This window comes from Cupressus sempervirens, chromosome 8 (genome assembly GCF_028749045.1).
Source record: "Cupressus sempervirens isolate cs-2001-9-10 chromosome 8, ASM2874904v1, whole genome shotgun sequence".
NCBI lineage: Eukaryota > Viridiplantae > Streptophyta > Pinopsida > Cupressales > Cupressaceae > Cupressus > Cupressus sempervirens.
The window spans coordinates 138,424,985-138,450,992 of NC_143125.1; the positions used below are offsets into that span (position 1 = coordinate 138,424,985).

Consider the following 26,008-nt stretch of genomic DNA (forward strand, 5'->3'; position numbering starts at 1 on the left):
GAGGCAGTGGTGTTGACAGAATTCATGGTACCTAGTTTGAGGATAGCAATTGAAAACAAGTTGGGCGATATGGAAAGCTTAAGGGAGAGATTGTACAATTTGAACAAACTTGATGAACGACGGCTGCAGGCACAGTGGGCCATTGAAGTTACATAAAATAGGAGGAAGGCATGGCATGATAAGCACTTAAAATTAAACAACTTTCAACCGGGCCAATTAGTATTGAAGTATAATGGACAGAATGAAATCAAACCTGGAAAGTTCAAAGTTAAATGGGTCGGGCCATACAAGATATGAGAAGTTGGATATAACGGGGCAATTAAGTTATGGACATTGGACGAAAAAGAAATACCAGATGCAGTAAATGGATCAAAGTTAAAAATATACCATGAAAGAAATGGTCCCCCGGCGACAAACAACTGAGAAAAGAAAAAACGTCTGTAAATAATGTATATATGTATAATAAGTAATAAAATATTGAAGTTGAACATAGTTTTAAAGTGCCAAATAATAAACTATAGTTTTAAAGTGTGAAGTAATAAAGGAGCAGGACGCAAATTTGTTAATATGACAGGAATTTGAGATATTAAAAATGATGGGAAACACAGCCTACTGTACGACCTCAAAGGGATAGAATATGCAAACAATATTAAAAAAAAAAAAAAACCAATCTTGGAAGAAGTCAAAAGACTGTACGGCCTTGAAGATGTAGTTAAGCTACCTACGAGCATGGAAAGAGAGAAATGAAAGTATGACCTACCGTACGGCCTGAGGTCGAAGGGGTACACCACAAATCTATTGAAGTCATCGCACACTAGGAAGATAGAAGGAAGAGACCGTAGGGCTAGAGGAGAGCCAAAAGGAATTGGGAGCTGTATGGCCAAAGGAGGAGCACAAGAGAAGGAATTGGAAGTTGTACGACTAGAGGAGGAGGAATTGGGAGCCGTACGGCCAGAGGAGGAGCACAGGAGGAGGAATTGGGAGCCATACAGACAGAGGAAGAACACGACTAAAAGCAAAAAATCGTATGTTGGTGAACAATAGGCAAACCGTACAGCGCTAAGAAAGTCAATAGGGAAAATAAGCTAGAAATGAAATCGTACGGCCACCTAGGATGAAATAGAGATTGATTATAAGGCTGCTAAGGACCGTACGACCTCAGGGAAGCTGAAACATTAAAGCTTGGGCATTGTACAGGAACTAAAGACAAGGACTGTAGACATGAAGGCCATGTGAGAGTAGGAAAAAGGAAGGCCATATGACGTACGACACCGTATGGTGTCTGAAAACCATAAACATTGAGAGCTGTATGGATCATTTAAAGGCAAATACCATACGATAAAGCAAGAAAGGGAGGATACAGAAAGCGTACAGTGTAAGGAGTTAACTTCAAGATAAAAAGAAAACTATACACACATTTGGAAAAGAATTGAAGGAAGGAAAAGGCCACACAACGTATAGTGGAGAAGAAAAATTAGCTGTACGGCCACTACAACAAGCAAACAGGAGAATTGAAGTCCGTACGGAATATAGGATTAAGAATAATCATTTTTTAAGCCAAGCCGTACCAGGAGCCGATTTAGTGAAGGAATTGTAGCCGTACTTCACTAAGCTTGAGGGAAGCCGTACAGTATGGACGCTAAGGAAGAAAGAAAATTGTAGCAAGTTTGTATGGGAGGTAACTGCCCTAACGGTTTGTGATTTATTCACAAAACGACAAAGAAGTGATAGTTATGTAGTCAACTGGAAAGAGAGCTTGGAAGAGGAAACTAGACGAAGACGTTGCCATGAACAGGAACGTGAAGACACTACCATCCGGAATTTGTGTAGCAGGAGGGACCACTACAGGGACCAGTGCAGGTGCAAGTAAGAAGAAAGTAAAACAACCAAAGCAGCTGGGAGACATTCCTACAATACTGAGTATTACATTCAAAGGGTTAAATGGTGCAGAATGTCCCAAGTGTTGGCAGGAGACTCTAGACAACCACCAGGTGAAGGCTAGTATTCAGAAAGCACAAGTAGAATGGGTAGTGCAAATGCCAGTATTTTGCATCAGAACTACAAAGGGTTTTTGCGTATAATGATTGAAACGTATGACAGGTTCTCTCGAACTAGTATGTTTCAATATCTTGGTTGCAATTTAGTAGTATCATTCAAACCAGCTGATTTTACATGGGTATTTGGCATATTTGGTCATGCTCAAGGCCGAAGAAAAATAGAGAGCAAGCCAAAAAAGATGAGCCATGAAGTGAAGTTAAAGTTGATACAGCTTGTGTGCGGAAACCTGTTGTAGGCGGAACAAGAGGCTCTTTTAGACACGTCCAAGGGAAAAGGGTTAAAGAAATCTAATATCTAGGAGGGTCACTAGCATTGTTTGATAGACATAGTGAAAAGTCGCCTCACAAGTTTGAGCCGTGCTTCGGATATCTCTTTCCCCCATGTAGCAATGATGAACGAAATTTTGCATGGTAGGGTATATGATTGGGCAACATTATTGGCCGAACGGATGTCAGAATTTATGACATTGCAGCACAAAACGTTTTATATGCGACATTATGCTATCGGCCTATTCCTAGAAGCAACGACGTGGATGATCCTGAATGATGCACTAGAGGCCAAATCGGGACCACTTGCATCTAGTGAACCACCTATTATGCAGTGGAGGCATTTGGATACACTCGGCAACAAAACTATAGGACGAAAATGACCAAGGCCATATGGTGGGAACACAAATAGTGGCCGTGAGGAGACATCTTCAGAGGAGAGTGGGACCAAGGGGGAAGAGGAAGAAGACGAGGAGGTAGAGGTGATCACTACTACACCATTGAGATTTTTTGCGGCCTATACTTTTGGCTATGACACTTGGTTCCTGTGGGCATACATGGCATTCCAGGATTTGGTCAGTTCAAGCAGCTGGTGGTGATGACACCAGTTTCAGCTACGACGCAACCCACCATAGAGACACGAGTTGTTTCAGAGGCAGCAATAGAGGCACATTGTCACCAATGGAGATAGCAGCTCCGGAGGTATCGATGGAGCCGACTCATGAGACTCTACCAGAGGCAGGAGATGAGACTTTGGTACTTGATGCGGAGATGGACACAGAGACAGGGGTAATGGAGGTACCGGCAAGCAAGGAGTTGGGGGCATTAGGTGTCCGATTGGATGTAGTGGGTTCTGATGCAGTGGTTACGGTAGATAAAGCACTGCTGGCATCACCGGAGCGAGACAGAAAGAGCCGAACCCAGAAGCTGAGTGCTTACATGAGTACACGGTTCCACCGAACCCCGACAGCTTGAGTGACATACTTGCTGACACCCACGCGGGAAGTAGTTCTGGAGAACCCATTATAGGAGGTTGGGTAGACACAGGCTGAGGGATTACCACATAGTGTTGTTGAGCGTATGGCAGAAGCAGTAGAGACGGCTATGGGTGTGTAGTAGGAACATCCAATAGCGCAGGAGACAAGGATCAGAGAGACATTTCTTGCTAATGTAGCAACTCTAGCGTCTCTAGCATCTCATGCTCGCCAGGTGTTAGCTTCGGCAGAGACTTGGGCATTGGACTTAGTCAGTAAGGAGCTGGAGAGGGTTATATCTTTCATGAGATTGGGATGCCCAACTGCCTTTACTGTTTGCTTTGAGGAGCAGGGATGGCCGGATGTGGAGACTGCAAAGATGTGGTAGGATTGGGCCACGACGAGAGATCTTGGTATGGACAGCAGAGTAGAGGCTTTGATTCATGAGGTAGTGAAGATATACAGGGAGGCGTATTACACTCTTCGGAGGAATTAGGCAGATCAGGTAGCAGCTGAGAGAGCTCGGGAGGAGTCAGCTGCCAGGTTAGCTTCAGAGAGGGCAGCCTGGGAATCTGAGAGGGCAGCCTGGGAATCCGAGAGGGCAGCCCTGTTGGACAAACAAAGTTAGCTATAGAGGCAAGCAGCAGAAAAGGAATAGTTAGCAACAGAAAAGGAACAAATGGCAACAGGAAAAGAGAAAGAGTTGGGAGAAATCGCAGAGATGATGCAGTCAGCCCTAGAGCTTCAGATGGAAGTAGAAGCGGAACTGAAGATTAGGAAAGAGCACGTCTACAAGCTACGGGCAGAGCTGAATGGGTCGAGGGTGCGGACAGCCACTATGCTAGGGATGCATCCCTCTGTTTAGTATTTTTGATGTATTTTGTTTACCTTGAGTTTTGTTGTATTATCGTCTGGAGATGACTTTTCTTTTGGGGGGGATGATGTTGTCGGTAAAATGTATAGTCTAGCCAACGGGTAGAATAGTATCCAAACAGGTGCGTGACGCTTGAGTCACCCCATCAGAAAGGTATATGTACACGTCCGAGATGGACTTTGGAATCATCATTGTAGTCATTGTATTCGGATTGTAAGCATTGAGTGCATATATGAATAAAGTATCTGTTTTGTGTTGTATCGTGCTATACTACATGTGTTAAGTTTCTTTACCCTGTACGGTAAACACTACATTCATCTTTCAAGTTCTTAGGACTAGAATAGATCTCTCAATCCTATGTATATTTACTTTCAACATATATTGTGAAAATTCAAAATACATACTTTCATTGCCACATTCTCTGAATTGTTCCATAGTATCATTTGAATCATTTTGATAATGAGTATGTAAGTTCCCTCGTGACACCAGTTAATCACATCAACCATTGAGCTTGTGCATAGTCAAGAACTGACATAAATGAAACTTGGATTTTATTGTATGATCTTTTGCAATCGTAGTATACACATATTTTTTCACAAGAGAGGATAAGATACTTTGGTATTGTCATAAACCACACATCAATAGATATGATTAAGCAAAACAAATGGCAAAGAGAATTTGTCGGCTAATTTGATTACAATTCTGTAATCTTATACTTTACTGCCATTGCAAATTGAATTTAAGGCTGCATTCGTTGTTGGATAAAGAGCCTGAGTCCCCTTTACAAATTTCAATAGGACCTTGTAAAATAATAAGCAGCCCCCCACCCCTCCCCCAGTTTTCCAGTACAAAGACATTCCAGGGTCAAGGAGATGGGTACTTGGCGTACCCCCACCATTGCCCAGCAACCACTGGATGGCGGGGATGGCAAGGAGTCCCCTAAGTGTCTTAGTTATGCTTAAGAGTCCTTTGAGCATCTCAGGGACTTCTAGAAGTCTCCTGTACTATTATGAGGTTTTGTAGCTGCTATTGCTTACATTATTGCTAGTTATGTTGGCTACCTTAAATAAAAATCAGAATAGGGGTTTATATGTTTGCAACTCCTATGGTGCTACTGTCTTGTTTTTGATATAATATAAGTCTTCCATTTGCCAATTTGCCAATTCTATTTAGTATCCTAATTTCTAATAGTAATTAGTAATTTGATATTCAATATATAAAACTTCAATGTTAAAGAATGCTGTAGTCAGTATTAGTATTTGGCATTTGCAATTTTGCTATTTTACTTCTTATACTATTATACATATTTACATAGCTAAAATTTCAAGTACTATAAGTATAGTATATTGTATGACTGTATGTGCAACACTACCCTCTGCCGCCTCCCGTTGCTGTCCTCCTGGCATCCCCAAATTGAAGCCCATTTTCCTCTCAACCTGGAAACTTGACCTACTGTCCCCTTGGCTCCCAGTCCCTGAGGACCCATGTTACATTGCTACTATGTGAAAAGTCCTTTGGATGTAGCGTGTTGTTTTTCTAAATTGAGCTTACTGCATTCACTACATTATTGTTTGAACTGATACAACACGAGGAACATGGATTCTATTCAATTTTAAAAATTGAGCTTACTGCATTCACTGCATTATTGTTTGAACTGGTACAACACGAGCAACCATGATTCTATTCAATTTCAAAGAATGATTTTGTTTCTTAGTTTCTATTGCATTCAATCTACTAAAGCTGTATACGTCTTCAAGAATATTGTGCAGTTTTATACTATTTTTCTGCAAGCCTTCTATTTTCTGTCTCTATTAAATCTTTTATGCACTAGATGGATGCCTTTGTATGTCATCATTTAATAGTTCCTGCTTTGCTTTAGAGGATAGTCTTCGAGATTATTACTTGAATAATGAAAGTTTTGCTATGTTGAATTGTTTAGAACAATTCTTAAAGAATCAGGTTTTCTGCGACACAAGTTATTTAACCTTATAGGTAAGATTAGTTTAAATCTTAATTTTAGCTTTGTCTTAGAAATGGAAGCTATTCTCATCTTCAATATCATGTTAATAGAAGGGAACATGTTTTGACTGTGAGCTCTGTCACCAGATTAGTGATGCTGAGAAGCACCTCCAACGCACTTTCTTGAGCCCTGCAGCTTTGAAGGCTGGGAATCTGATTGAAGAATGGATGCACAATGCTGGACTGAGAACGTGCTCTCTCTCTCTCTCTCTCTCTCTCTCTCTCTCCTTTTACTTGAACTATTTAGTGTGCACCAATATGGCAAATATATCCACTGGACATGCTATAATCTCTCTCTCTCCCCCTCTCTCTCCCTCTCTCTCCTTTTACTTGAAGCTATTTAGTGTGCGCCAGTATGACAAATATATCCACTGAACATGCTATGATTTTTCAGATGGACTGATAAGATGGGGAATATCCATGGTCTGACTGATGGAGCGAATGCAAGTGCCCCAAAACTGCTCATTGGTTCTCACTTGGTAACTGAACCAGCCAAAATTTATCTGTTCATTAATAAATATTGAAGAAAAATAGTACAACTCTAAAATCTGAGAATTAATACTTTGGATGAAACAGGATACAGTTGTTGATGCTGGAATGTACGATGGATCCTTGGGCATCATATGTGCTTTGGCTGTGGTCAAAGCTCTGAAAATTAGTGGAAAATTAGAAGAACTTCCACGCCCAGTTGAGGTGTGAATGAAATCTAACTCTTCTGTTATCATACGTAATTACAGCATCAAATACACAGAAAATATGGGATGCCTAGGCTAAAATGCTCTAAAGTAGGTAATTTCATCCATAAACAAGGAGTTATTATGGAACTCATGCTTCTAGTTAATAGATATATTGTTTTTCGTTTCTACTTCTTTGCATGTAACCACTATGAATAAGCCAGAATTAAACAAATTATTAATTAGTCCTGAAATAGTACCATAACTTGATCGTTTACTGCTTAGGTACTATATTTTTTATAAACATCAGAAAAGACATAAACAGTATGTACTCTGTTTACATACTTTATGTTTTGATTGAGGTAAACATAGGATAAGATAAAATTATAATGTCCAACAAAAGACCACCCAAGGGTCTATGGGACTGAAAAGCATACAAGAAGAAAGACAGCCAGCTACAGGAAAAAGACCCGGACCTGTTGCAGAGCAACCATAGAGGCAAGGACGAGTCTCACAAGAAGTAAGTGTAGAAACAATGTGAACAAATTCTGAGATAAGAGATGGGAACCAACCACAAAGAAGAGAACAGAAAAAAACAGCAATTATTTGGGTTAAAGCATGGAGGCAAAATTTGGTTTTGGAAGGACCAAAAACCACCAACAAAGACAGTCAAGGCAGTTCTAATCCGAATTTCACCAAAGGCTTCAGAAGAGGGGCAGGGTAGGAACGGAAAGACCTTCCACTTTCTGAAGGAGAGAACTTAACATCAAGTTTCCTTTTAATCTTGTAAGGAGCTCCTTTGCCGTCAACAGGGTTCACTTGTGATAACAGCAACCTCTTGTCCTCCAAAGGGTTTTGTTGTTTGAAGATGACAGTGAAGAGTTGCTCTAACCTCTTTCAATTTCAGTAACAACTCCTTTTCCTGAGGACTCACCACATCATTGGAGTGTAAATTATCATGGAAGTCTTGGCAGTCCAAGGAGAAGCATCCAGCACTGTGGTAGTGGTACAGCTCAGAGGACTCGTAAAGAATTTTCTGTTCCCAAATCCATGCTTTGAGTCATAGTTTAACACTGTTGGGCAACTCCAATTCTGTTTCAATCAAGGACAAAATCTAGCTAAGAGAAAACTAGATCTAGATAAGTGACATTGTCAATGACAATAAACCAACCAATAGCATCAGCATTCTATGGATGATACAATCATCCCAAAATCCAAAGGAAGCATCATGTTGACCTTTTTAACATCAAAGCCAGTAGTCCAAAATTTTAAACGAAGAAAAGCATTACCTAGAAATCAAGGACGACCTTGAAGAATTTAAAGCAATCTTAATAGGAGCTCACCTGTTTTGAAGCTTTGGCTATGTTATACATAATTTGAGCAAAAATATACCACCATCTTGATACCTTTTTGATGATGACAGTCATTGTTATATGACAAGAGTCGTATATTCTAGAGTGGCCCAGATGACGAATCCTTGGTATAAGTGTGCTTTTTTAAGTCATTCATGGGAGAATCCAGAGCTGTGCAGTTTATATTATACAAATCACTAAATCATGATGTATTCAGGCCTTGCAAATGAAAATATTTATAAATTAGGCATTTTGAATCTTTGGCTACAATATAAATTATCTGAGTAAAACTGTTATGTCTTCTTTATACCTTTTAGAGACTGTTGAGGAGTCTTGGAGACTCATCGTTATGTGATAAGAGTCCCATGTTCTTGAATGACCAGGATGATGAATCCTTGGCACAAGTGCTACTTTTTCAGATCATTCATAGGAGAATCAAGAGCTGTGCAGATAACATTATAGAAAATCACTAAATCTTGAAATATTAAAGCCATACAAAATATTCACATTGCATCTCCAAACTTCAATGTTAATCTGTATGAAAGAGAATATAAAGATGGTTTAATAGTAAATATAGAATGCTCAAATGTCATATAACTTTGCAAATAAGTTATTGAGGAATTATTTGTGGCTTCTCATCTTCCTTCAAAAGACTATGATTTATTTTAGCTATCTTCAAATACAGGTAGGTCATCAAAGCTACTTGTTAAAATGAAATCATTTGGAAAAATCACAAAATTAATCGACTCTAGACAATTACATAAGAATGCTAAAAACAGGTCAATGTTCATAAGTTTATGAATTATAAAATTTAAAATTCAGTACATTTTTTGGATGTGTACCACATATGGTCCAAAAGTGTTTAAAATCAAGACTTGCTGCATTATCTAGTTTATCATAAATAGCTAACCTAATCCTGTGCTATAAGCTACATCAAACTATCACTTCATCAAAAGGCTGTAAATTGCATTCCAAATTAACAAAGTGTAAGGATGAGTATGACAGGACTTACTGCTATGTTTGTGGGTTAGTTTTCTTTTAAACCCATTACATTATTCTTAGACAGTAGGGTATATTAATGTTATGTTTGAGTAACCAGTTTAATGTACCAAACTAGAAATTAGTAGCTTTTGGATAGTGGACTGCAACTTGGTGCACCCCGGAAAGGACATTTTGAGGCTCTGCACCATCCCATCTGTCAACTATTTTGCTTGGTTTTCATTTTTTGTTATTCCCTGTCTTTAATGCATACTTTCACTGTTCTTGTTTTTGTTTTTCGTATGGTTTTTACATACTATTTTTTCCTGCGCTGTGTGTTTTTCCCTTGGCTTTCCTGTGCCCTCACACGTGTGCTTTGTAACCTAGTGCCCCTTGGAGTTTGGCTCTTTGACTCAAACTCTGTTTCAATGTTTTAGGATTGTTATGGTGCTAAATGTGCAAGTACAATCTTCAGAAAAAGCATTAAAGGAAGTTGAGAATGAAGCAAATAAGAAAGATATTGGGGATGGTTCCCTGCCAAAACAACCTTCTGCCAGAGATCCTCTCGAGAAGCCTTCATATAAAGCAGTTCTCATAGAGGACTCGGAGTTTGTGTGTCCACTCTCTGCAGAATATGAAGGACAGTTAGCAGTCGCAGTAGTGGAAGGAAGACTTTTGGGGGCTTGCTCTGATGGAAGTGGAAGCAGTTGTAAAGTCAACCCTTCAAACCCCGGAGAAGGAAGAGATGGTAAGGTCCCCGAGGATCTCTGTATGACCCTGAATCTTTCTTCAAATGAAGACATGAGGGCTGCCATTAGAAATGAGGGAGCAAGATTAAAAAATGTTGCCATTATTTTTTCTGCAGTGGATTCTGATTTCTTACTTTCTAGAAAGTTTTTTGATGAATGGTTGAATAATGTTTGGGGCAATAAATTAGGGATAGAATTTAGTTTCTGCAGAATGTTGCAAAAAGACGTTTTTGTTATTTTTTTTAAGAATCATTACATGCAAGAAAGAGTATTAAAAAAATCTTTTTGGAATGTTGGTAAAGCAATGTTTAGAGATTTTCCTTGGTTGGCTGAAGGTAACTTGGAACAGGTAATGGCCTGGTCATCCTCACATTGGCTGGAAATCGTGAATTTACAGCCTGAATTTTGGCTCTTCTTAGCTCAAAAGTTTAAACTCTTGGGCTTGGTTCTTCAGTTTTAAGAATCCAAATTTACCCTACCTCATTTGAATGCAAGGGTTCTTTTTTGCCCTTCTCCCAGAATTTAATATTCATGAAAATCTACTAATGATTTTGGAAGATTCTCATTTTGAATGGAAAGTAGTTTTACTAGGAAACTTGAATGCTTGCTTTCACTGTAAGATAAATGGGCATAACAAAATAATTGTCCTGGATGTAACTCTGGAAATGATGGTATTAAGCTGACCCATGCTCAAACCCACCCATGCTCAAACCCTAGTAATAATATTAATAATACTAGTAAAGAGCCTAAGAAGAACAATGAAGAGATTCCTGGTCAAAAGAAAACACCGCAAGATAGTGAGAATAAAGATAAAAGAAAACTTAATTCAAATGGTTGAGATTTGGGTTATGATATTCAAAATAAGAATTCTTTCTTTCATTTCTCTCTTGAACCCTCTGTTTGAAGAACACCATAAAGTCATCCCTAACTCTGATAATGCCTACGCTCAACCGAAGTCTCTTAACCTAGGTCAAGAGTCTTCTCCAAGTCATGCTCTAGATGCACCGATTAGAAAACATGCCAAATATTTATCCCTTGAGACCATTAATGATAGAGCAGAAAAAAGTAGAAACTCTGGTTGCCAGACCTCATCTGCACCTTTGGAGCTTAAAAACCATACCATGAGATTGATTGTTGAGGATATGACAGAAGATTTAGAAGAACATAAGTTGACTAATAAAGATCATGAACCCTATGCAAAAGAGTGCTCCTTAACAATTAGGGGAGAAGAGGACCATATGGATGACAGTAATGATGTTTCTATAAAAAATGCAGATCCTTCTAATTATGAAGGATCCACTGTGGTAGGTGGAAATAAAAATAGGAAAATACTTGACAGAAACACTATTTCCAAAAATGGTAACACAAATAATAGAGCCGCCTTTGTTTTAACAGGCTCTATGGAATCCAACAACCCTCCAAAAATTGATTATGATGAAGTTTGCAAGTTGGATTGTGAGAGGTCTTGAGATGCCAGATAAGAAGTATGTGGTTAGAGACTCAAAAAATAAGTTACAGATTATAGACTATATCTTTCTTCAAGAAATAAAAATTATTGGTTATTACTCTTTCACTGTCATGAAATTCATTTGGAGCCAGGCTAAACACTTTATTTCTTCTCACAAGATGGGAAAAGGAGTAGCAGCTATCCTAGTTAATCCTATTTGGGAAGAACATATTTTGGACAATGGTACCTCCCCTTGTGTGGGTAACCTTTAACTTGCATGGCAAGATATGTGGGATATGTAATATTTATTCATCTAATGATTATAGGAGAGAGATTCATTATGGGATTGGTTGACCATGTCTCTCCCAAAGGCTCACTGGATAATTGCTGGAGATTTAATATGGTGGAGGTAGGAGAAGATAAATGTGGAGGAACCAAGAACACTTGGAAAGGAAATGAATTTTTCTTATGGGAAAACTTTAAAAGAAGATTGAATCTCATTGAACCAATTAGTAGAAAGAAGGATTTATTCACTGACATCTGGTTTACATGGACAAGTAAACAAAGAGTTATTGTTGACTTGACAGAGTTTATGCCGACTTAGTTTTTTCTTTTCCATTTGTGGATGGTTGCTCTCTTATAAAGGTTACCTTGACTTATATTTTTTATTATTCTTCTATTTGCTTCATTGCTAATGTTGATGATCTGGCCAATCCTAATTCATGTAAAAGACAGAGAGGTACATTCAAGCTTAATATTACCCTACTCAAAGACCAGAATACCTCTGAAGCTATTAAAATGGCTTCTTGCATTCCAAAACTCTGTAATAAGAACAAAAGCAACATAGACCATTGGAGTATCCTTACCAAATTATGGAAAGATATGTACCAAATTGTGGGAAAGAAAAGAGCGAACGATAGAAACAAGGAAGAATTCTTTCTACAATCCAAGTTTAATGAATTATAAAATACCCTACAAAATCAAAGATAAGATCGAAGAACCCTAGAAGAGCTGGCTTTTACTAAATTTGAATTATGCAAAATACAAAACTTAAGATTCCAAGGGCAAAAAATCAGGGCAAGAGCAAACTGGCTCCATGAAGGAGATAAAGGATCAAAGTATTTTTTCAACCTGATCAGATCAAAGCAAAAAACGAGAAGTAATAGAGGAAATTCTGGGAGACTTGGCTCTCACTAAAGATCCTCATGAGATTAAGAATATTTTTCTTAACTACTACCAAAAGCTGTTCACATCAGAACATAAGAATTACAATAAGGAACTCTTAAATATTGCCTGAGACTAATATTCCCAAAAAAGTCTCTAAGAGCTGGGTGACTTCCTTGAATAAAGAAATTTCTATTGAGGAATTTAAAGCTTCTATAGGTGATATGGCCAATGAAAGATCTCTAGGAATAGACGGCCTACCAGTTGAATTCTATAAGGAAATTATTGAATCGATATGCTATGATTTCTAAATGTATATAAAGAGGCATGTGCAAAGGGATTACTGGGAGAGAAAATTAATAGAGGAGTAAAAAATTTGATTCCTAAGAATGAAGATAAATCTCAGGTCAGGAACTGGAGACCTATCACCCTTTTAAACCTCTCTTACAAGATCATAGCTAAGCTACTAGCTAGAAGAATAACAGGCCTTCTGAATGAAGTTGTTTCTGTTACACAAACAACATTTTTTAAAGCCAGGTACATCCTTGAAAATCTGATTACCAACAGGGAAGCACTCCACTGGGCTAAAGTAGCGCAAAATTCCACTATTGTTCTCTTGGACTTTGAAAATGCATATAATCGTATTGAATGACCTTTTGTGACTGGAATGCTGAAAGCCTTTGGATTCCCTCCATACTTTTGCAATTGGATCGGGATTTTATCTAAAGACTCCTCTACAGTAATTGATATAAATAGTGATTTGTCTGATCCTATCATGCTGCAAAGATCTATAAGGCAAGGTTGTCCCATTGCCCCAACATTGTATGTTTTGGCTGCAGATTCTCTCTTTACATTATGAGATCTCAAACCTTAGGACCACCAATAAAAGGAATCACTCTTCCCAACCAGGAATAACTTTTTAACACTCAGTTTGCAGATAACACAACACTCCTTGTTCAAATTAATGAATATAACTTTGATAAAATGGTAAACAGATTGCATTTTTTTAGTTTGGATTCAGGAGCCAAAGTTGGCCCACATAAATCCACATTATCAGGTTGGAGTGAAACCGAACCCACCTAGCTAAGACATAAATGATGAAATTGGGCAAGGCCTAATACAATTATCAGATATTTGGGCTTTCCATTTGTAGTCTCTCCCTCCACAAAGGACATGTAGAACTGGATCTATTAAAAAATCAAAAGGAAACACCTCAAATGGAAAAATCACCTCGTGTCTTTAGTTGGTAGAACACAGATTCTTCAGAAAGTATTAGCATCCCACTGTCTACTTTTCCTCCTCTTGGCTCTTCACCAGTTATCAGATTGAAAAATTAGAAAGAGTAATGAGGGATTATAGTATGAGGAAACAAAAAAAGGCATGCAGTCAAGTGGAACAGGTGCTGCATGCCCAAAGAAGGAGGGGGGGGGGGGGGGGGGGTGAGGTGGGGTTGGATTCGGTATGAGAGATCTAAAAACTCACAGTATGACTTTAGCTTCAAAATGGGATTTTAAATCCATCTCTGATAATGAACCTTGGAAAGTTCTCATTAGAAACAATATTGTCAGATCTACCTGATGGAACTCTAAAATTTTGACAAATTTTAGAGTCCAAAATCCAGGCTATAGGGAAAATCTTTAGATCTTACTCACTACTTATATTCAAAAAATATGCGTCAAAGCATTTAAAGTCGTGAGCAGGGCAGTTATAAATGGTTCACAGAGAATTAAAGAAAGAACAAAAAGACAAACAACAACAATCCATTAGTGGCAAGAAGGACAATACAATGGTTTGAGAGGTAGTGCAGTTGGAACAAATTGATTATGTACAACAAACATATTTATATAAACATAGAAAGACTGGATTTCAAATAACAAAAATCAGTAATAGTTACATGAAGATTAAACAGCATACACTTCATAAAGTAATTCCAATATGAAAGACTAATACAATACAGGCAGAAAGGGATAATAATAGCGAGAAAATGCCTCTGAATTGTGGTAATCAACAGATATGCTTATACAATGATTATTCTTATATTGCTTGATATGTTTCAGGAAGAGCCTGCAAATATAAGAACATGATATGGTGATCAGAATGGGATCTTTTTGTGTTGTTAAGAACAGTTCAATCATATCTATGAGATTTCCACAATCCATGAATATGAGTTTTAGTTTTTGGATTCGATTGTGTGTAGTTTTTTATCATCAACGTTTCGGATCATACTGCATGATCCATCATCAGGATGCCAGAGAACAGGAAGAACAGAAAAAAAAAGAAAGAAAAGAAAGAAAGATAAGATGCAGATCTAGCAGACCTCTAAAGAGAAACAAGAGAGAGGGGGGGGGAGCTAGGTTGAAGAGAGAGAAAACAGAGTACCAAGGGTGACAAGACACAAATCTACTGATTGAAAGCTACTCCTCCAAAAAAGAAAAAGTCAAAAGTCAAAACAAATATGATGAAAAAATAATAATAATAAAAAATTTTTAAAAAAAAAAAATTAAAAAAAAACAAAGAAAAACAAAAAAAAATTATCTTTATAATATCATGATATATATATGTATGCGTGTGCGAGACCTAATAGCAAAAATAATGATAATGAAAATAATAACAAAAATAGCAAGATAACCCGAATAATAATAGAGAATATTGAATAGGAAACAAGTACACAAATAAGGGAATAAGTACTTAGAAAGAAAAAAGAGAAAGAAAAATGAAGATGGGAGTAAGAAATGCAAATATATATATAAAAGTATATGCGAGAAACTTTGCAGGACTAATAATAAAGAAAATGATAACATATATATATATATATATATATGTATGTATGTATGTATGTATGTATGTATATACATATATATATATATATATATATCTATATACATACATATATATATATATATATATATATATATATATATATATATATATACACATACATATATAGAAGAAATTAGGTGACCTCAAAAAACGAATAAGAGAAGAAAATTATAAAAATAATAAGGGAATAAAGAGCAAGAAAGCAAACACCCCAATCTACAAAAATGTAGATGGGTATAAGAAAAGAATAAATAATAAAAAATAAAAAACAAAAAACTATATATACTTCTCTTATTCGTTTTTTGAGGTCACCTAATTTCTTCTATATATATATATATATATATATATATATATATATATATGTATGTATATGTATATAGATATATATATGTATGTATATAGATATATATATATATGTACATACATACATACATACATACATACATACACACACACACACACACACACACATATATATATATGTTATCATTTTCTTTATTATTAGTCCGGCAAAGTTTCTCGCATATACTTATATACTTATATATATATATATATTTGCATTTCTTACTCCCATCTTCATTTTTCTCTCTTTTTTCCTTCTAGGTACTTATTCCCTTATTTGTGTACTTGTTTCCTATTCAATATTCTCTATTATTATTCGGGTTATCTTGATATTTTTGTTATTATTGTCATTATCATTATTTTTGCTATTAGGTCTCGGACATATATATATATATATATCATGATATTATAAAGATAATTTTTATTTTTTATTTTTTTTTGTTTTATTTTTTAAATTTTCTTAAATTTTTTTAAATTTTTAAATTTTTTAAAATTTATTATTATTATTTTTCATCATATTTGTTTTGACTTCTTAGTTTTTCTTTTTTGGAGGAGTAGCTTTCAATCAGTAGATTTGTGTCTTGTCACCCTTGGTACTCTGTTTTCTCTCTCTTCAACCTACTTGCCCCCCCTCTCTCTTGTTTCTCTTTAGAGGTCTGCTAGATCTGCATCTTATCTTTTTTTGTTCTTCATGTTCTCTGGCATCTTGATGATGGATCATGCAATATGATCTGAAATGTTGATGATAAAAAACTACACATAATCGAATTCATAAACTAAAACTCAAGAACAGTTCAGTTCACTAGAGACTCCTAATTGAGAAAAAATTAAGTAGTAGTGGCATAAATGATATATGAGCATCCATAGCTGACAGTTATATAGCAACACATATTTTTGCTACCTACAGAATGTGTCTCCTAATCCAGAAACGAATGTAAATCTGACACACAATAGGTGGTAAATGATGCACATATGGAGGTTACCAAATACAGATCTATATTGGAGCAAAAGGAAGAAGATTGTCCCAAGTATAGACTGCTGTATGCATCCCCCATTTTATAAGGAGATATTGCTCAATCTGAGACCTTTATGAGTAAGCTCCATAGTAAAATAATATTCAGACATTTTATCAGATAGTTTGGACGCAATTATCATGTAGTCATCTTTGCACATTTGTAATTGGTACACAACCAAATTGGCTGAGAATTTTTAATTTCAGAGAATAAATATTAATTACCATGAAGATGTTTGGTGTGATTCTAGTGGTTATTGTGTTTCTGAGTGTGGAATCATGCTTGAATTAGGATCGATTGTTACCACCATAATTATGAATGATAAGTGCTTTGATCAGGATGGTAAAGATATACTTATCGCACTAACAGTACTGAGTGTGGAAGAATTTCTTAAGTGCACGAGTGCCATTGGAAGATAGAGACATGGGATCTTTAGTGTCATATGTCATGTTACAGGCAGAATTGAAAGTTTCAAATTATTTAAAGGCAATCTGTTATTATCTCAAAGCTTGGAGTCATCCCAATATTGCAAGGGATTCAATCATTTATTTTCAAACAATACTCACCACTCTTTTATGTTCGTTTCAGGATTGCAAGCGGAAGAAGACGAACTGCAGAGTAAAAGCATGTTCAAAAATCCCTGTGAAAATAATGGACGTAACCCGGTGGAGATACCTATGATGTGGAGATCCTAAGTCATTGCACGCAAATCAGGTTTTGGTAAATAATGATGTGGCTTTACTCTAGAGAAATTGGGGAGGTGTGTGATTTGTGCATCTATGAATTATTGAACTCCCAGTGCGCCCACTCGTCACATTCAGCAAGTGAATGACTACGCCTTGATTCACAAAGAGAGAAAAAAGAAGATATATGATTGGAAGAGCTTATGCAGACTAGGAGATTGGATGTTGTGTAGCCCAACTTGTCTGTCTCTGGAGTGACGAATTTATATCCCTTGTGTTACCTGTATCATGAAATGAAGATCAGGTTTGCACAATATAAAGAATATTGGGTGCCTACCAAGTAATCGTGGGTTATCAGCTATGGAATATCATGTAAGGGAAAGGTGCTCGATATATAAAAGGATGTAGAAGTATGGAAGACAATCGATTCGTATGCAGCTCCAGTATACAAGAAGCTTTGTGTCAGATATTACTAATTTGTATCTAACGATATTTCATTTCTCTTGCAGGTATTAATAAACACATGGAGAGAATGTGTCAGTTCAGAGTGAAGATGAATTTCTAAAGGCATGGACATGACCCAGTGGTCAAGGATCAATATACATTCGAAGAAGATCTCCACGCTTGCTGGCTTTTTAGGCATACTTTGATTTATTATTAGTTGTGAAAGGAATTTAATAATATTTTGTAAAGTATAACCAATTAGTTTTATATTGAAAAGGTGCAATGGTTGGGTAAATACCTTTTCATCTGCTATAAATATAGATGTAAAAGCAAGACACAATTCATAGACATATTCATATATACTTTCTAAAAATTTGCATACTATATGCGCTATGATATATTATATTCTTTTATTGGCAAAGAAATGAATTTTTGAGCTAAGCTCGTGAATTTAGATTATTGAATAAATTCTTATGCGATTTTGGAGTTGAAGTGTATTGGATGGATCATCCATAAGGAGTGTCTCCAGTGCAATTTTATTTCCGAAATGATTAGTAAGAAATATATATTTTATTTGCATGAAGCTTTAGAATTACGATATTATATAGTTTCGTCCTTTATTATTATTATTTTAATTTTATAAATAATTTATATGATAGATAAGTAGATAGGATCAATTATAGCATTTTAAAATTGAGCATCATAGATATTGAGAAATATTTATTTATTTTTTGAATCTATGTTTGGTTTGTCTCCGAACCACAGGAGTTAATATACATTCCAGACTTTTAAAATTGCATCCATATATTTGATCTATCGCATCTTGATTACTAAATTGTTTATAATTGATGTGCGTAGAATTTTATAAAGTTGTATATTTTAAACGTATAATACTGGCTCTATCGCCCTTTGGCACTAGTCTTTATATTTTCCATAATTCGTAATCCATATGTTGGCAATTATTTCGTATCTTTCCTTTGAAGATTTAATATATTCATTTGTTGCATTAATCTATATTTATTCTTATTTTAAGAACATTCATACAATCATTTACTTTTATTCTTAATTCATAAATCGCAAGTTTGAAGTTTTCTATAATCCTTATCGTTAGGAAAACTTTCATCGCATTCGCGTTTTAATCAATCTGCTTTAAGCATCTTGGATTTAAGGTTGTTGTCTAGGATTAGGTACACCCGCCTTGGTTTTGCAGAGCTAGAAGCGCAGGGGATTTGGATTGCATCGATCAATCTCGTCAAGTTGGCCATTACCAATTGGATATCCTAGCATCGAGTAGGCAAGGCTCATAGGATTCCAATCTGTGGTTTTGGGAACCAACACTACCATCAGAAAAGGGAAAAAATGGAAGGAATTATCCTTTATTGATGTTATTCTTGGTGATTTTGAGATCAAAGTTTTTGGGTCAAGTGTTTTTCCCTCACTTTGGAAGGCATGGTCCCAAGTGAGAAGACTTTTATGCTTCAAAGGTGTTGTTGATTACGCTCCTTGTTTATTTTTCATTGATAGGTCTTTATGGTGGGGAATTTAACTTAATGATAAGCCTCTTTCTCTTACACAAAGCTGCTCTGCCAAACGATGGTGTGACAAAAGCATAACTATTATTGAAGACATTTTGGTAGATAATAGGTTAGGGACTTGGTATGAGCTTAGAGGAAGTTTGACTTACCAGCTACTCATAAAATAACATATAACCTCATCAACAAAGCAATGGGTTCGTTTTTCCTGGCAAGTTGGTTACCAATGTTGAAATCTATAATAAACTCAAGTGGAAAGATGTTCCTTCTTTTATGGATATCTCTACTAAAAAGCACTACAACATGATAAAAGAGGAGCATAGCACCCTTAAAAATCTTAAACATAAATGGTGCATTGATTGACCAAACTCTAAGTGGCACTTCATTTTGGATTTTTTATGGCAACAACGCAGTGAACCTTAAAACTATGCTTTTGATGGATCCTTCTACTCAAAAAGATTTCTATTGGTAACACTTTGAGTTAGCTTGGCGGTATGCCTCTTGAGTGCTCTATTTGTCACATTCCTGAGACTATTGGACATCTCTTTTTTAAATGTAAATTTTCTATTTTGATTTGGTCCTCTTTCTTCGGTAGACATGTTTATTGGAATAAATCTTTCAGTTTCTCTTGGATTGAAATTATTGCTTGCATTTTTTATGGCATCAGTCTAGTGAACCTAAAAAATTTTCTTTCGATGGATCCTTCTACTCAAAAAGCTTGCTATTGGTAACACTTCGAGTCAGCTTGGTATTATGCCTCTTGAGTGCTCTATTTGTCATGTTCTTCAAACTATTGAACATCTCTTTTTTGAATGTAAGTTTTCTGTTTTGATTTGGTCCTCTTTCTTTGGTAGACATGTCTCTTGGAATAAATCTTTCAATTTCTCTTGGATTAAAATTCTTGATTGCTTTGTTGATGTTTTTGATGTTAAAATCAATAGAATCTGGTTTGTCTTTTCTAGTGAAATTCTTTGGCTTAGTTGGAAGAAGAGAAATGAAGAAGTTTTCCAAGGATCCAAAAGAGACCGTACTAGGTTTTATATAAAACTCACATATTACATTATTATGTCACAGGTTTTTGCAGTCTTGGAGATTCCAAAGAGAAGGTTTATGATACTGCTATAGGAGGGATTAATGCTAGTCTATAAAGAAGACATCCAATCAACGCACTACTTTCATACCTATAGTGAATACTTGATGAAAAGGAAAGAGCTGCACTAAAGCAGTTCATGACTTAGAAGAACATTGACATAGAAGAACAGAACAAGGAGACTCAAAAATCTCATGGTCCTGATGCTCTTAATTGGGAAGCCATTGTAGAGATGTCTCCACTTGAACCTCTGGTCAATATTGATGAAGCTGAATGTAGCAATTGTTGGAAACTACAATTTGAACAATTGTTACGTTGTCATTGATGTCAAACCTTATTGGTAAGACAGTTTGCTATCTAATTTGAGTGCCATAGCTAGATGATTGATGAAGAGGATTTGAGAAATTGGACATGACAAGAGCACCTAGAGGAAAGGTTGAGCTATGAGATGAAACTACAATGGGCACTTGGCTAGTTAGACTTTGACAAGATAAAGTGATTGTTTAATCTTGCTACAAGTGAAGAAGACAATTGTACTGAAGCCTTGAAGAAGTGATCAAAGATTGACCAAAGACATAGGCTTGACCGAGCAACAGAGCAGAAGATTTAGAAACTTGAAGTATATGCTGAGTGATGCTAGTATAAGCCCCAACATGTGCCAAGCATCAGTATATGTGCCAAACAGAAAGTTGGTAGAAATCGAGTAACCCAGTGATGAACGAGTGTTAAAACATAGTGTTGGCCGAGGGACAACATTTTGACAGTTTATGAGGAAATCGTGATTTCTAGCCGATATAGTTGATTTCTTGGAATATGTAAAGCATGTGAAAGATAACGATGGATGACCTGGAGCATTTAAAATCAAAGGGAAACCGTGTTTGCGCGTTTCTATGGAAGGATTCAAGGAGATGTTTGGAGAAGTTTCTAGAAGATAAAGAGAAGAAAATGGTGGAAGGATTTGATGAATTTGACATAAATCTAAGATCTACGGTGATGTTTAAGCGGAAAAAGATCAGAATTACCTATTTAAGGAGGTACAAGGGATAACCTAACAAGGTTGGAGCAGTTGTTGATGCTATTGATTTCTGAACTTAAGTAGGATGCTGAGAAGAATTTAGAAGAGATGAAGAGGGATTGTTTGAAGGGTTGCCAAGCAAATCAGAGACAGAGATGACAATGAAGCTCAGTCAGTGGATCAGCATGTGAGCTGAGTTGTGATTTGTATTTGCAAAGTGAGTTGTATTTGTCAGATCAAAACCTGCTGTTACTTTCTAACCATTGCATCAGTATTGAAATCCTTTAATCAAGGTTGACCTAACAGTCATAAGTAAATCCTTTAATCAAGGTGGCAATCTAATAGAATGTTCTAATTGGTGGTTTTTCACAAATTGGGTTTCCACATTAAATCTTAGTGTCAAACTTGTGTGGATGTTATTTGTAGTGATTTACGATTACTATTTTACATTCTGCAAGTTTGTTATTATTAGTATAGTGGACTGCTAGTTGATGTTATTTATAATCTACTATAAAGGCTGAGCTAATGGATGTTCAGATCTGAAGTAGTTTGAATGTTTGTTTGTTCAATTGGTACATCTGGACCTTGGATAACTGATTAACCCCCTCTCTCAGTTATTATAAACATTCTAACAATTGGTAGCAGAGCTGTGGTGCTTGTAGAGAAATGTTTGAAGGTACTTGAATCTAAAAATCAAGATGTACAAAAAGGAGGTGCCAAGGTTGAACAAAGAGAACTTCCCTGCATGGAAAAGTTTGATGAGGTTACATCAGGCAGGAATTTGAGATAGTGTAATACGTGTTGTGGACAATGCATATGTCGAGATCACTGTTCTTCCTCTGACAGCTCAATAGCTGAAAGAGAAGCAAGAACACAACCAAGTTATGTTGGAGATTGCATCAGCCCTAAGCTATGCCAAATTTGATGACATAAAAGATTACAAGATTGCTAAGAAAATGTGGGATACACTGTAGACCATCTATGGATGAGACAAAAATGTCTTGAGGGCAAAATCAGAGAGCTTGAGAGGTAAGTTTGATGAAATGAGAATGATGGAAGGTGAAACTATAGTCCAATATTGTGGTAGAATCAAAGAAGTTGTAAATGCCATAAGAGGAGCAAATGGAAAGATCGATGATGAGACTGTAATCAACAAGGTATTGAGAACTCTACTTCCTATTTATGCTATTAGGGTTTCTGCAATACAAGAATTGAGATGTACTCCTAGTAATAACTCAACTTGAGAAAGTGTGATTGTCATGCTTTTGAAATGTCAAATTCTGATAACTTCGCCCCTACCATTGTTGAATCTGCTTTTAAATCACAATTAGTTCTTAGTAAGAAAGGAAAAGGAAAATGTGTGAAAAGTGACAGTGATGTTTTTGATGATGAACTTGATGAGCTTGAAGCACTGATGGCTAAAAGAATTTCAAGAGGAAGAGAAAAATACAAAGGTAAACTTCCTATAATCTATTTTTCATGTAACAAAATTGGTCATATTGCTGTAAGATGTCCTGACAAAGAAGACAAGGATGAAAGAAGGGAAAACAAGTACAAAGGAAGAAGATATGATAGAGACAACAAGAGGAACAAGGACTACAAAGACAAAGATAAGAAATCTTGTTATATTGCTGAAGAAGAAATTGATAATGAATCAGAAAGTTGATGAACTTGTCTATTTTGCTATGAGGAAGATTCTGATGAAGATGATAAAATTGCATTATCTCTTATATGAGTAAAGTTGATAGATGGATAATTGATAGTGGTTGTTCACAACACATGACTGGTGATAAAAGTAAATTTTGAAACCATGGGACCTTACAAGGGTAGTTGTGTTAAGTTTGGTAATGATGCACCATGTCTTGTGAAAGGTAAAGGATCAATACAATTGACTGATAAGATCAAGTGTGACAATGTTTATTGGGTTGAAGGACTTAACTATAACTTGTTGAGTGTTTCACAGGTGAACAAATTAGGATACAGGTTTGAATTCCATCACAAGAAGGCCTAGATATTTGATATTGATGGTGAACTAATTGGAAGTGGCGATCAAGCAAAAGGTAAGTTGTTCTATCTAGATTTACCTGATGAGACATGTTTGTTTGCACAATATGAAGATATATGGCTATGGCAAAGGGGTTATGTCATGTGAATTTTGACAATTTGGGAAGCATTAGTAAGATGAAAAGAGTAAGAGGTTTTCCAAAACTGAAGAAAGCTAATAATGCTATGTGTAAACAATGTTAATTGGGAAAAATGACAAAGTCTAGTTTCAAGAGCAAGACATATTCATCTGTTGATATTTTGAAATTGGTTCATATCGACCTTTGTGGACCTATTGGTGTTCAAAGCTATTATGGAGACAAATATTTCCTTCTATTTGTTGACAACTATTCTAGGATGATGACAGTGATGTTTCTTAAAGAAAAAATTGATGCTTTTCAGTTGTTTAAGTGGTATTTGGCTAGTGTTGAAAAGGAAATAGGAAAGGATCTAAAGTACTTGAGATCTAATAGAGGTTGAGAATTCATTTCTAATGAATTCAATATATTCAGCAATGATAGAGGAATCAAAAGGCAGATGTCGGCACCTAAGACCCCTCCCCAAAATGGAATAGTTGAAAGGAGAAATAGATCAATCATAGACTGTGCTAGAACACTGATGATGGAGAAGGATGTGTCACAGAAATATTGGAGAGAAGTTGTAAGTACAACAGTTTATACTTTTAATAGAGTGCAAGTCAAGAAAGGTGTTTACTTGGTGGTTAGCACCTCCTTCGGGGTTCACGACATGGCTTAACCACCTCTCGTGGATTTGGATAAGTCTGTTGTTTGTGACGTTCGTTGATAGCTCAAGCTTTTGGCGCAACGAAAAACATACCAACAATTGGTATCAGAGCGTTGGGTCATGGGTTCGAATCTCAGGAGGTCTCCTTCATTCCGTCAATGCAGAACCCTCAGTTGGTGTTAAGGGGGAGATTGTTGACTTAGTGGTCAGCACCTCCTTCGAGGTTTGCAACATGGCTTAACCGCCTCTTGTAGATTTGGGTAAGTTTGGTGTTTGTGACATTCATTGATAGCTCAAGTTTTTGGCGCAACGATAAACATACCAACAAAAGGTACAAATGTTACACCCTTTGAGTTGTGGTATGGATATGCACTTAATGTAAAGTATTTTAAACTTTTTGGAAGCAAATGCTATATACTAAAGGATAATAGAAATAGAAAAATTGATGCTAAGAGTAATGAAGACATATTCCTAGGATATCCACTAAGAGAAAAGCTTACAAGTGTTTGAACTCTAACACTAACAAAGTTGTGGAAAGTGCAAATGTGAAAGTTGATGGATATGCAAAAAAAAAATGAAGTTGAATGCAAGACAGAACTTGAAGGCTACAGTACATTCATATATGTGAATGAAGGTGCTCCGTGCACCCAACTAAGCAAGAGAACAAAGCTACAAATCAGCAACAAAATGGGAATTTCGAGTTGCAACAAGAAGTTGCCGAGCAATAGACTGTGGGAGCCGAGCAACAGAAAAATGATGCCGAGGTACATGCAGAAGATGCCGAACATTAGGAAGACAATTTTGAGCAAGCAAAACCTAAAGTAGAGAGACAAAATGAACTTGAAATCATTTTTCAAGATGAACTTGTAGAAGAGGAGAGAAGGAAATAACTTTTACTAGCAAAATATGTGAGAAGACATCATGCACCTACGAAAATCGTTGGAGACAAAGATCTGGAGTTACGAAAAGGAAAAGACTAATAAGTGATACATGTTTACTTTGTGAGTTTGAACCTAAATCACTAAAATATGCTTTGGAGAATGAGGACTAGATTCAAGCAATGAATGAAGAAATTGAGCAAATAGAGAAGAACAAAACATGGACACTGGTACCTAGACCTAAGGGGAAAATTGTTATTGGAACAAAGTGGGTATTCAGGAACAAGCTAAATGAAAAAGGTAAAGTCACAAGGAACAAGGCTAGACTGGTATGCAAAGGATATGCATAAGAAGGAATTGACTATGGGGAAACATTTTCCCTAGTTGCAAGATCAGGAGTTAGGACAGTACTTGCATATTCTACTTATAAAGGATTTAAAGTATACCAAATGGGTGTCAAATCTGCATTTCTGAATGGAATATTAAAAGTTTACACTAATCAGCTAGAAGGATTTGTTGACCCTAACAAGAAGAACATGGTATGTAAGTCGCACAAGGCTCTATATGTTTTGAAACAAGCCCCTAGAGCATGGTATAAGAGATTGCATAATTATTTGGTGAAGATTGGATTTGCTAGAACTAATGATAACAACAATCTATACTTGAAGATTGGTAGCAACAATGAGATATTGTTATTTGATATCTTTGTTGATGATATCATATTTGGAGGAAAGGAAGCATTATGCAAATCATTTTTAGATGAGATGAAAAGGAATTTGAAAGTTATATGTTTGGTGAGATCAAATTCTTGTTGGTTTACAAGTATATCAAATGAAGAAAGGTATCTTC

General features: G+C 36.2%; 1 protein-coding gene across 1 annotated transcript in view; it reads left to right on the forward strand.

Moving 5' to 3' along the window:
* AAH (allantoate amidohydrolase) overlaps window positions 1-26,008 on the forward strand; it is a 120,052-nt gene that overhangs the window by 57,372 nt on the left and 36,672 nt on the right. Inside the window, exons 3-5 of the mRNA XM_089796994.1 lie at window positions 6,279-6,382; window positions 6,586-6,670; window positions 6,768-6,884. Of these exons, the coding sequence (XP_089653120.1) occupies window positions 6,279-6,382; window positions 6,586-6,670; window positions 6,768-6,884 (306 nt within the window). The remainder of the gene's footprint in view (window positions 1-6,278; window positions 6,383-6,585; window positions 6,671-6,767; window positions 6,885-26,008) is intronic.